The sequence below is a fragment of the Lucilia sericata genome, unplaced genomic scaffold (genome assembly GCF_015586225.1).
Source record: "Lucilia sericata isolate MDLA Ls3-8-SP2 unplaced genomic scaffold, ASM1558622v1 Contig003187F_arrow, whole genome shotgun sequence".
Classification (NCBI taxonomy): Eukaryota; Metazoa; Arthropoda; class Insecta; order Diptera; family Calliphoridae; genus Lucilia; species Lucilia sericata.
Window position 1 is genome coordinate 14,704 of NW_023996745.1, and position 12,439 is coordinate 27,142.

Genomic DNA, 12,439 nt, shown 5'->3' on the forward strand with positions numbered 1-12,439 from the left:
GCTGGCAAAGCAGCCATTATCTGTCGTTGACAGCGCTTCTTATAAATTACGCAAGTTTTACAATTGTTGATGGTCGCCTTTATAAGATTTTGGCCTTGGGTATCCAATATTGTGTCCGCAGGACTCGAAGAACTAATTGGTTTCCACCATGTAAGGATATATCGTGAATAAACTGTACCAAAAGTCTGGCAAATTTGGAATTGTATGGAATAATAATCGGATGCTTTTCATTATATGATAGTTCAGAAGAAAACTCTAGCCTACCACAAGAACGTATTAAACCTTCTGGATCTAAGAACGGGTTTAGGTTGAGAATACTGCTGGATTTCGGAAGATTTTTTCGAGAACAAAGAGCCTGGTAGTCATTTGGAAACGCAGCCTTTTGACACACTGAAATAAGTTTGTCACGAATTGAAAACTATCTCCGAACTAGTGACCAGAGTAGAATCTCTGTAGAAATTCGAACGAAACCTTGGGTGAGTACGATAGTAAAACCTGTAAACATATGCCATTACACGCATAGCCCTAGGAAAAGACGAAAATCTTTCTAACAAATCATCAAAGTCGGAAAAATACGTAAAGTGAACTCGAACAGGTTTGACTTCTAAATCAGTAACTGGAATACTGGATAAACGTTGGTTTGGCCATTCAGAAGTGGAATTCTTAAGCCATGATGGGCCAAACCACCACAGTTCACTGTTTTTTAATTCTAAAGGGGAAATGCCACGACTTGCTAAATCAGCTGGATTTTCTTTAGAAACTATATGATTCCATTTAGAAAAAGGTACTATTTGGCTGATTTTTGAAACACGATTGGCAACGAAAGTGAGCCAATTACATGGTGGTTTTGCCAGCCAGGAAATCACAATTATAGAATCTGTCCAACATGAGATTGTATAGTTCTCCACATCTAGGCTTGGTATGAGGATCTCAATCATCTCAGCTAGAAGTAAAGCCCCACAAAGCTCAAGTCTCGGAATGGACAGAGTCTTTATTGGGGCAACTTTGGTTTTGGATGAAATTAAGCTTGTTTGGACCGAGGAATTCGTTGATATTCGAATGTACAATGCTGCTGCGTAGGCCTTTTCTGAAGCATCACAAAATCCGTGGAACTGGACTTCAGAATTGGGAACATAACCAATCCATCGAGGAATTCGTATGGAATTGATCGACAAATAACTGTCTTCGAACGACTTCCACTGACCGAGCGTATCCGGCAATAGATGCTCGTCCCAATCAGTGCCATCTATCCATATTTTTTGCATTAGAATTTTAGCAAGAACTATACATGGCGCTAGCCAGCCAGCAGGATCGAACAATTTTGCTATTCTGGAGAGAACTTCTCTTTTTGTGTATGCAGAAATCTTATCGAACTGTTTTGCGTCAAAATAAAACTCGTCGGAATGAGCATTCCATCGAATTCCAAGCGTTTTTGCCGAACTATTATCTTCGAATTTTAGAAAATGTTCATGAAGTAAATGATCCTTTGGAAGATCCTCTAATATATCCACGGAGTTAGATGTCCATTTCCTCAGCTCGAACCCAGCTGATTGTAATGCATGAATTAGCTCATTTTTCGCTAGAATAGCATCTCGTTTTGAATGAGCTCCGGCCAGAACATCGTCCACATACATTGCTTTTCGGAGAATTGAACTTGCTATGGGGAAAGCGTCCCGAACATCATCCGAAAGTTGTAGAAGCGTACGAATTGCCAAATAGGGAGCACAATTTAAGCCGAAGGTGACTGTTTTCAATTCGTAATCACCAATTGAACTATTTGGAGTATCGCGGAATAGAATTCTTTGGTATGGGGTGTGTTTTGGGTCAACTAATATCTGTCTATACATTTTTTGAATATCGGCATTGAAAACAAATTCAAAGAATCGCCACCTAAGAATCAGTAAAGTGAGATCATTTTGTAGAATAGGACCTACATGAAGGACAGAATTCAGACTCAATCCATTGGAAGATGGGGACGAAGCATTAAAAACGACGCGAACCTTTGTAGTAACGCTTTCAGGCTTAACCACAGCATGGTGAGGAAGATAATACACATTATTTTGATTATTATTGGAAGAATTTACTTTGGTCATGTGTCCAAGTTCTTCGTATTCACGAACAACCTTGTCATATTCCAATTTAAGGTCAGCATTTCGAATTAGTCTAGCCTCATTTCTAAGAAATTGTGCCATTGCACTGGATCTAGAATGGCCAAGGTTTGGATTCTCTGGAAACCCATCCTTGAATGGTAACGACACAATGTACCGACCATCTGAATTCCTACGCGTTGTTTGAACGTATAGCTCTTCACATGTCCGATCAGAAGCAGACAAAAAGTTCTTCTTTGGAAGATTCTCCACCTCCCAGAAGCGCGAAATTGCCTTATCTAAGGTAATTTCGCAGAAATGTGAAACAATAGAAAGACATGGATTGGTATGACGAGAAACCGGACCAGTAAGAATCCACCCAAAAATGGTTTCTTGAGCTAAAAGAGATTCACAAACATTATGTATAATCCCAGAACGAACAATCATTGGAAATATGTCGCCACCAATCAGCATGTCAATTTTCGAACTGGAATAGAACTTAGGATCCGCTAATTGTATATTTGGAATACTCGAAAATCTTGAAAAGGAATAGTTCTGAGAGGGGAGATTATTGGACAAATGAGGAACTACAAGAGCTGTGATAGGAATTGCGATGTCGCTATCCATGTTAGAGCCTAGTACCAGAGAGCATTGGCGTTGAACTTTTGCCGAAATAGTGTTATTCAGGCCCGAAATCTGGGCATTGGTAGGGTGTGAGGGAAGCTTATGGGTATTGAGAAGACGTTCGGATATAAAAGTTCCCTCTGAACCTGAATCTATTAGTGCCCGTACCTGATATTTCGTGCCTAAATGGAGTATATTCACCCACGCTGTTCCAAGTAAAACACTCGTTGAATTCGAAGCGAAACAAGATTGAACTTGGCCTGAAGTTGAAGTATTAATGGACTGTATTGGACCTGAATTTGAAGGGGAAAAGGCGGCCGAAGTAGGATTGAGTGTCGAACTGGAACTTGGACCATGGTGAAAAGAATTAGAGTTATCATCTTCCTTATGCAGAAGAGTATTGTGTCTTTTTTTGCATTTGAAACAAGTATGCTTGCTAGTGCAGTTTCTGACACTATGCGTTTTTGAAAAGCAATTCAGACACATACTCTCCTTCTTGATTTCGTTAAGGCGTTGTTGATAACTCATTTTTAAAAACTTAGGACATTTACGTATGGTATGTTCTTCTTTAGGACACAATTGACACTTTGGAAGAGATACATTAGTCTGAAAGCTGTGAATTTTTTTATTCGAATTTGAAATAGACATATTTTGGGGTTTCGGATCATTATTTTTAGAACTGCTTGAACCACGAATCTCGGAAACAGATTCTAGAGTCCTGTAGCGATTAGTTAAAAATTCGTCTAATTCTAACCACTTTGGAATGGAAGTTTTATCCTTTAACTGTTGTTCCCACAGTGTCAAGGTGTTCTCTGGCAGTTTACTCGTACATATGAATACGAATATAGGATCCCAACTTCCGACATCTATATTATAAAGTTTCAGGATAGAGATACAAGAATTTATATCTCTTTGTAATTGTTTCAGAGAGTTTCCTGATTCGGAATGAGAAGCCTTTAGGTTAAACAAGATCTTTAATTGACCATTAACCAATATCCTTCGGTTCTCATATCGCAAACACAAATTGTTCCATGCCAAGTCGAAACCTTGATTTGTTAAGGGACTTTTTTGAACGATTTCTCTGGCCTCACCTGTGGTTTTCCGCGTTAAGAAGAATAACTTCTCGACATTGCTTGCCCGAGAGTTGGATACGACTGCGGTAAACATGTCTCGGAAGGTGGGCCAGGAGGAATATTCACCATGAAATGTTTCGATCTCAACAGGTGGCAAGTGAAAACTATGAGATTCGGAAGGAAACGAAGTAGGAAACTCTCGTGACGCACTAGAAGAAGCAGGGATATTAGGAACAGGATTAGCAGGAGCAGAAATGTTTGGCATTAAAAGCTCTGGATGGGGCAAGGACCCTATACGAAGCTCATCACAGATTTCGGACAATTTTTTCATACAATTACAGTACGTCGTATATGTACTCTTGTATTTTATCTTAAAAGACTCTACGTCAATTGGATCTTCAGTTTGGCCCCTTTCTTTCTCAATATCGGACAAAAAGTTATCGTATGCTATCTTAACTCGATTCCAATTGGATCTCAGTTCACCACGATGGACTTCGATGGTATGAACCGAATCCACAGGATACTGATTGTTGTTAAGGTCAGCCTCGAATTCGACCAGGGTATCCGCAAAGCGAATAAATTGATCCAATGACATTTTGAATTTAATACGAACTATCAAAGGTTAGAAAGATTTGTTTGAAACTCCAAATTCGAAAACCAGATGGGAAAAAATCAAATCAGAAAATGATCTAGCTCTCGAAATTATGAAAATATTTATAAAAAGTTATTTCACTTGATGTAGAGATTAGTCACAAAAAAACTAAATATCTGCTCAATATTAAAAAAAATCGTTGCTAATTCATACAAATTTCACCAAAATTATTTTGAAATGTTTATTTAATAACAGACAATTGATTAAAACTTGAATTTGAGAATAAATAAATAAAATTTTAGTTTAACGCATAAAATTAATATCGAAAGAAAATATTTATCATTAAGAAATCTGAATATTTCGACTTGTGAAGAAATCTTGAAACAAATTTAAATTATTAAGTATAGTTGAAATTAGAAATAAACTGTTAAAACCCAAATCAGTTAAAAAATTCAACAGAAACGTTGATGGGGGAAATTTAGTTTAAAAGGTAATCAAATTTATTCTGTACGAAAAGCTAAACCAATTGAATTTAAAAGAAACTCAGTCAAATTCTTTCTGTGAAATATTATAGCGAAATTTTGAAAACGGAAATATGTATATATTTAACTTTGGCGGTTGAAACGAATGTACTCTTTTAAATATCTAGCTTTTAGATCAGCTGTTTAATGAAAACAAAAACCTTTTATTTATGGGAAATTGCACTACACTTCCACGAAACTTCCCAACAATCGGTCTGTTCGCGGATAATTATACTACACGACGAATATTTGTACTTTCTGGTTGGACTTCCACGAAACTTCCCAACAATAGGTTTGTTCGTGACACAAAATGAAAAGTGTCCTGAACCGAAAGAAAAGTATAATTTGACTTATATTATGACTGAGTATAAGTATTATAATAATTATAATTGAACTAACTTAAAACAAATAACCTTAGAAATTTCCAGAAATAAAATTGAAATTTATTAGAAAGTTGTTGTTTGAATTAAAATTAAGCGAAAAAATAAAATTAATCAGAATAATTTAAATTCTCGAATTAAGATATAATTCTATATAATAATTTTCAAATATAATTAAAACTCTCACAAACAAATGGTAGCCAGTAATAGATCAATGATTTGATATATAAATATATATAAATAAATAAAAAATATACTGTCACACAAGCAATCAACGAAGAAGCCTATTGTGATGATTTTTTTTTTTTTTGTTTATGTATGAACTCATGGAAGTGTGAAACAGGGTTGCCGTGACGCTATTTATTTATGTCGTTTAAAGAATAATTTGACAATTTTGGGAACCTTTTTATATTGGATATTTTTATCTTTAACAAAGTAATATTTCTTTAAAATGTGTTTCGCATGAAAACAAATATTTAAAAAAAAATTTATTTTATAATGAGTTAAACTCGCAAAAAAAATATTAATCTTGCTTCTTTGAAGGGAAAATTAATTAATTAAATTTAGAATATCGGATGACTAGAACTGAACTAGAACTGCATGAAATTATTTTCAAATGAAAACCATAACATTTTAAATTTAACACGTTTATGTGGACTTAAATTGATCTTAATCTAAATCTTAGAAAACGTTGCGTATAAAAATTCCTGACTACGAATCTGTCAGCGTTTTAGTAGTAATTTCAAATAATTGTATATTCCAAAACGTTTAATAAGTGATTTGGTAAATTATATTGAAACACAAGAAAACTTTGCTGGTAACACTGATGCGTTGGAATGGAAAAAAAAATCTCAAACAATATGTAGGAGAGTATGCGGTAGATAAAGAGAGTTGTACAAAAAAAAAAAAGGGGAAACGATGTTCGGAGATCAAATAGAGATTACGTATAAACAATAAGAGATTATAACTACGATAGAATGGATAAGAGAGTGCAAGTAGGTTTTAATGTAAATTAAGAGAGTATTAATGTATTTAAAAGGGTAAGTAGGGGAAATGTGATGGCCCAAAACAAAAACATTAATTGTTTTTTAAGGGGAAAAAATGGGAGTAAGGGAAGATGAAAGGAAAAAAAAATTAAAAAGGGGAATAAATAAAAAACGAAATGGGAAATATTTTAAGGAGAATTAAATGGATTTAAAGAAAACTAGAAAAAAAGGGAAGAATGTAAATATGGGAAAATAAAAAAAACGAAATTGAAAATATTTTTAAGGGGAAAAAATAAAATATACCTAAATGCATAAGAAATAAAGCGCAAGCAAAGGTACCCTACACTAAGACCGTGACGAACACCGAACGACTTGCAAATTTTGTATGTTATGGATTGATTTGTTGACTTACGGAAAAATGACGAAAAACTTGATGGCCAAAATAGAGAAATATTCCTTGTGTTGATGTTTGTTGTTGGATCTCGTTCCGTCGGGCTTTTGCTTATTTTCAGCTTTTATTTTTCTGTTATTATTATTTATTATTTCGTCTTATATTATTATTATTTCTCGCCGATTTTCTTAATTATTTTCCCACAATAATATAATAATAATATTTTGTTTCTTTACAAAAATTTTCAATTATTTTATGTAATTATTTATTTAACAAGTCACCACGTTGTGGTTGAATTTAAAAAAATAAGCAACAAAAATTCTCTGTGTCGATCGAAATGCACTCACTAACTAAAGGCTTAATAAATGCAAAACACTAAAACGTACCTTGATGTTAGTAAATGGATGGTAAAGAGATGATGATGATGAAGAGTTGATGATTATGAAGAGTTGATGATAATGATGGTAATATTAATCCACAGAAACAATAAGAGAGATTTTCAATCTGGCTCGATGGGACCAAATGTTTAGCTCAACACGATGGGATGAAATGCTCTTTATCAGTCTAGGGTTAGAACAGAGAAGAAGTTAGAGTAGTAATTAGTTTACAATCCGGAAGCAGTGTTAGGACATGTTAGGCCGTTTGACATTTCTCTATTGTTGGGCATTAAATTAGAAAGAGATAAATAGTTATGTTGATAACTATTTATCCACGTAAACTTCAGCTTTTGTTTACGTTGTATGGGAAAGCAAGTGGGCTGAAGTTGTAGGGTTAATGACATGAATATGTCATGTTGTTGGCGTAAACACAACTAGAACACAACTAGAAATAAAGTACAAAATTTGTTACAATAATTATGTCTTTTTTTGCTTTCCTTTTACTCATTTAATCTAAAATTAATATGCAAAACTCGGATCACGTACTATGTGCTATTTATTTAAACATTTATTTATGTAAAGATTTACACTTATAAGAACCCAATATAAAAATAAAAAGTAAGATAAATGTTAAATGTTTTTTCACACCTCTGTTCGCTTTTTTGGTAGTGCTACTTGTGACTTTTCGTAAGATAAATAAAGTGAGAAGTTATAAGTATTGTCATACATAAACAAAGAAAAAGGAAGAGAAAAATGAAAAGTCATCAGGGTAATATGTCAAGACACAAGCATACATACACTCTTTTATATAAATACACATACTATTATTTATTTATAATGATATAAAAAATTAGTGCGATCGTTATAAGTGACAAGCGAGAAAAAACTAAAAAGTAAAAATTTATGCTTTTAGTAGTCATTATGTATTAAAATTAAAAAAAGTTAATGAAGTGTGTGTGTTTGTGTTTGAGAAAAACTTTGTAGGAACTGAAAAAGTGGCAACATGAGGCTATGTGTAAAGATGACTAAAGGACTAAACTTAAAATATAAAACGACATTTTAATTTAAAAATTATCATTGTAAGTGTTTGCATCAATATATGGGAGGTAAACTTTAGCTTAAATTTTTTGTGTATATGTTAAATATTTTTAAAAACTTATTTAATTAAAAAAAATGCAAAAAGTTATAAAATACACTTTTCCCTATTCTAACATCTTGAAAAGTAAAATTAATTAATATTAATCTTACTTTGCAAGTTTTCCATTTCCCTGTAACCAAACCAACCTAACTCTGCCACTAACCACTTTTATTTTTTCTTCTTACGTTGTTAAATACCAGAAAAGAATGTGTAATTATATTTTATGTTGTTGGCAGAACAAACAAACAGAACAGTAACAACAGCAACAAATTTACCAACAACATGGAACTTAACAATTTAATGAAAATTTGTTCCTGGTTTTTATTTTTACTTTTATTTTTATTTTTCTTATTTGACAAAATATAACTTTAAGCAATACATTGCCAAAGAAAAAGAGAGCTACTAAGATAATGCGTTAGTGTACTTAGCCGTTTGTCTCTTATCATCAGCATCATCCTTATAATCATTTAACATTAAAGTGGAGGCGTTGCCGAACCTTCTAAAATATTCTCTATACAATTTAAAAAGTTTTTCAATTAAAATTCTACCTTGACAGGTTAAACTAAACTGAACTAAAACTTAAACTTAAAAATGTGTTTAAACTTTTTCTCTCTCCTTTTTTAAGAGATAAACTTAAGTACTAATTGCATGTGTGCATGTAAGTTTTGTACGTGTGTCTGTGTGTGTGTATATGTGTAAGAGAGACAGTGTAACAAAGTTTAAATTTGTGTTAAAGAAATTAAGTTTATTTTGATAAATTGCTGCAGGAATTTGTAATTAGTATTTGTAAGTAATAAGGAGGTATTTAATAAAACGGCGTTTTTATCTTTTTCTTCGAATTTAACACCAAGACGGAATATAGTCGTTCAAGCCAACTGTTCTAATAGAGACCACAAAATCTAGGAAGTTTTTAAATTATGTATAATAAAACAAAAAATCTGTTTTAACTTTCATAAAGAAAATTTTTTTATAATCGTTCTTCTGTGTTAAAATAACACAGTACAAATGTTAATAAGTTCGCCGACTTTTTAAACTTTACTTTTCAAATATTGTTCTTTAATGTTATATTTTCCTCATTGTGTATCTAAAAGTCAATGTTTTAAAATTTATTATAGAGATTTCTAAATTATCTTTAATAAATTTATGTATATATTTTTACCTTTTCTTTTACCACTTTATCTTGTTGATTCCGTCAACAATGTTGTTTTCATTTGGTCATGCTGTCGTAAACACAATTTTATTCGAAAAAAAGTTGAAGTCCAATATTAGACAGCACAGAATCTTACACACCCTAAACTGGAAAAAGAAAATATTCATATATATCTAGAAAGAAATGTGAAATCGTACTTTTTGCATAAACGTCTTTAGATTTAAATACCTACGCTTTAGTTAAAAAATATTTTACTATAAATCTGTAGCCAATATGTGGTATACTTCCCCGTTTGGCATGTTTCCCTTTATCCAACAAGCATTTTTTATTATTAATATATTATTTATATGTAACTGTATAGTTTAAGTATACTCATCCTTGTTTATTCATGTCCATTGTCGTTAAACAACAGTTATGTTTTCTTATATTCTTTTCCACATTGTTTTTTTTTATGTAAAAGTAATACTGTCTAAATACTTAATAAAGCATAGGGAAGTCAGTCTTGTTATAAAAGTTGAACAGACAAGTTGTTTTATTCGTTCGCGCATGCTACTTGCTACAATTTCAGAAGTGGGATATAAAGAACAAAAAGTGCAGAAAAAAATAAAAAAGTTTTTGTGAGAACATTGTTTAAGTTAGGCAACAAGTGTGGAAGGAAGAACGAAAATAATTTAAAGTGAGAAAAGAAAAAAAAGAGATAAATTTTTCTTGGGAACATTGTTTCAAATGAACAACAAGTGAAGGAGAAAATCAGATGAGAAAAAAGAAATTTTTTTTTGTTCGTAAATAACAGACTGCAAGTGTAAAAGAGACAAACGGGAAAAATAAGAAAAATTTTGTTGTTGTTGAGAACACTTTTTAAAGTAAATCAGTGCGAAAACAAAGACGAAACAAGGAAAAGAAAAGTGTTGAAGCGAATATCGTGAGGAATTTATTTTTATGTGAACGGAACTATTGGAAAATGGATGAAATAAATCCAAACAAGTATACGGCTGCGCAGTTGCGTGGATGGCTTCAGCAGCTGAACTTGCCGACGGCTGGCACAAAAAGTGCACTAGTTTTGCGACTCAACGACATACCGCAGAACGAAAGAGGTGTGTGTCCAATCGAAGACAACAGTTTAGCGACGAATGTAACTGATGGTGTTAGTGAGTGTGAATATGAGGACAATGAAACACAAGACAATGTCATTGAGAAAAGTAAACAGAAGAAAATTAATATGAACAGTGTTTTTGAGAAGGAGAATTATTTGCTAAAGAAAGAACTCGAAATTATAAGGAAAGAGAACGAACTTCTGATTAAGGAGAATGAATTTTATAAAAAGAAGGAAGAGTTCGAAAAATATAGACAAACAGTCTTGTGTGGGGGTGTGGAAATTAACACCGTTAACAGCGGTGGTGCGAATGAAAATGAGCAAAGTGCAAATGATAGAGATGGTGGTGCGAATGATGACAGTGGTTTAACAAATGAGTGCGGTGGCTGTGTAAATAATAGTGGTGGTGGAACAGTGAACGGAGTAAACAGTGGCGAAAATGATTGCAACAGTGGTGAAGTAAATAATAGCAGTACTGCATATGGTTGTAACGTTGGTGGTGAAGGCGTTAACATTGGCGAATATAGAGAAAACAACAATGAGCGTGAACAGAGCAGTATTGTAAAAGCTAAGGAAAATTCTGGTAGTGGTGGCAATACTTCTTTTACATTATTGAAGGAGTTGTTGCCAGAATATGATGGTTCTACCGCGCCAACTATTTTTGTTGCGCAAGTAAGAAATATAATGGAGCTGTATTCAGTAGACATAAGTACAGTTAAGGCATTACTAATGTCAAAGGTCAAAGGGAAAGCACAATGCTGGTTGCATGCCAAGTCTAATTACTTACACGAGGATCTGAATAAGCTGCTTGACGAGTTAACAGAATTGTTTGGAGATAAAGAAAATAAGCTTTCAATACGACGAAAGTTCGAATATAGAAAGTGGCAGTATAATGAAGACTTCATAACCTATTTTAATGACAAAGTTGTTTTGGCCGAGCGCTTGAGAATTCCTGAAGATGAGCTAATAGACTACGTCATCGAGGGGATCCCTGATAACAGTTTGAAAATCCACGCAAATTTGCAGTGTTTCCAGAGTAAATCGCAGCTTTTGATGGCTTTTTCTAAGATATCCTTAAAGGGACGTGAGCAAACTTACAACAAAGGAGAAAAGCGAGAATCTGGTGTTCGGTGCTACAACTGTAATTGCTTTGGACACTATGCGAGTGAGTGTCAGAAACCAAAGAGGGAAGTGGGTGCTTGCTATGGTTGTGGAAGCTTAAACCATCTCGTTGCTGCCTGCCCAGAACGGAAGACAGATAGACCCGAGGTAGAAAATAGATATTTAAGGTATTTTAAGTGTAGTTATGATGATAATTCTGTAAATTCTTTTTATATAGAATGCCTGATGGATACAGGGAGTCCCGCATGCTTTATAAAGAAATCTCTGATATCACAGAGGATTGGCTTGAAGCATATGAATAATGATAATTTTTCTTTTTATGGCCTAAATGGCACTGAATTTAAAACTTTTGGGAACATTTTACTTTACTTGAATTTTGAGAATAAATATGTTGGACTTGATGTATTTGTTGTTGATGATTCTGTGATGGTTTTTGATTGTATCCTTGGAAGGGATTTTCTTGACAAGGTAGGACTGATATTGGCTGACAAGAGGTCCGTGGTTGGGGAACGGGGAACGGATGATCATGTAGGGGGCGGCGATTTTGTGAGGGCAATTATGTCTATTGAATGTGGGAATATGTCTGAGGCTAGTGACCTGAGAATAGACGAACAGGTTGGGGACGATGGCAGGAGAAGATTAATAGAGTTATTTCTGGATACATATGTGGGCCCGGAAAGACCATCTGAACCCAAGACGAGAAGTGAGATTAAACTTAATTTGGACAAGCCGAGGCCGTTCAATTGCACGCCTAGAAGATTATCATATGACGAAAGGGAAAAGTTACAGGCAATTCTGGACGAATTCTTGGCGAAGGGATATATAAGGCCAAGTGAATCAGAATTTGCTTCGCCTATTGTGCTCGTGAAGAAGAAAAACGGGGAATTGCGTATGTGCGTGGATTA

General features: G+C 33.7%; 2 protein-coding genes across 2 annotated transcripts; one reads left to right on the forward strand and one right to left on the reverse strand.

The window, feature by feature from the left end:
- Positions 1-404: 404 nt before the first annotated feature.
- LOC119614634 lies at positions 405-4,379 on the reverse strand. Its single transcript, XM_037970749.1, has one exon. The coding sequence runs from the start codon at positions 4,377-4,379 to the stop codon at positions 405-407; it is 3,975 nt and encodes a 1,324-aa protein (XP_037826677.1).
- Positions 4,380-9,840: 5,461 nt separating this feature from the next.
- On the forward strand, positions 9,841-11,838 carry LOC119614633. The gene is made up of 2 exons (XM_037970748.1): positions 9,841-11,681; positions 11,752-11,838. The coding sequence occupies exons 1-2, from the start codon at positions 10,281-10,283 to the stop codon at positions 11,758-11,760; spliced, it is 1,410 nt and encodes a 469-aa protein (XP_037826676.1). The 5' UTR covers positions 9,841-10,280; the 3' UTR covers positions 11,761-11,838.
- The last annotated feature ends 601 nt before the right edge of the window (positions 11,839-12,439 follow it).

Coding starts and splice junctions, on each gene's coding strand:
- LOC119614634 (XM_037970749.1), bottom strand. CDS start 4,379: ATGTCATTGGATCAATTTATTCGCTTTGCGGATACCCTGGTCGAATTC.
- LOC119614633 (XM_037970748.1), top strand. CDS start 10,281: ATGGATGAAATAAATCCAAACAAGTATACGGCTGCGCAGTTGCGTGGA.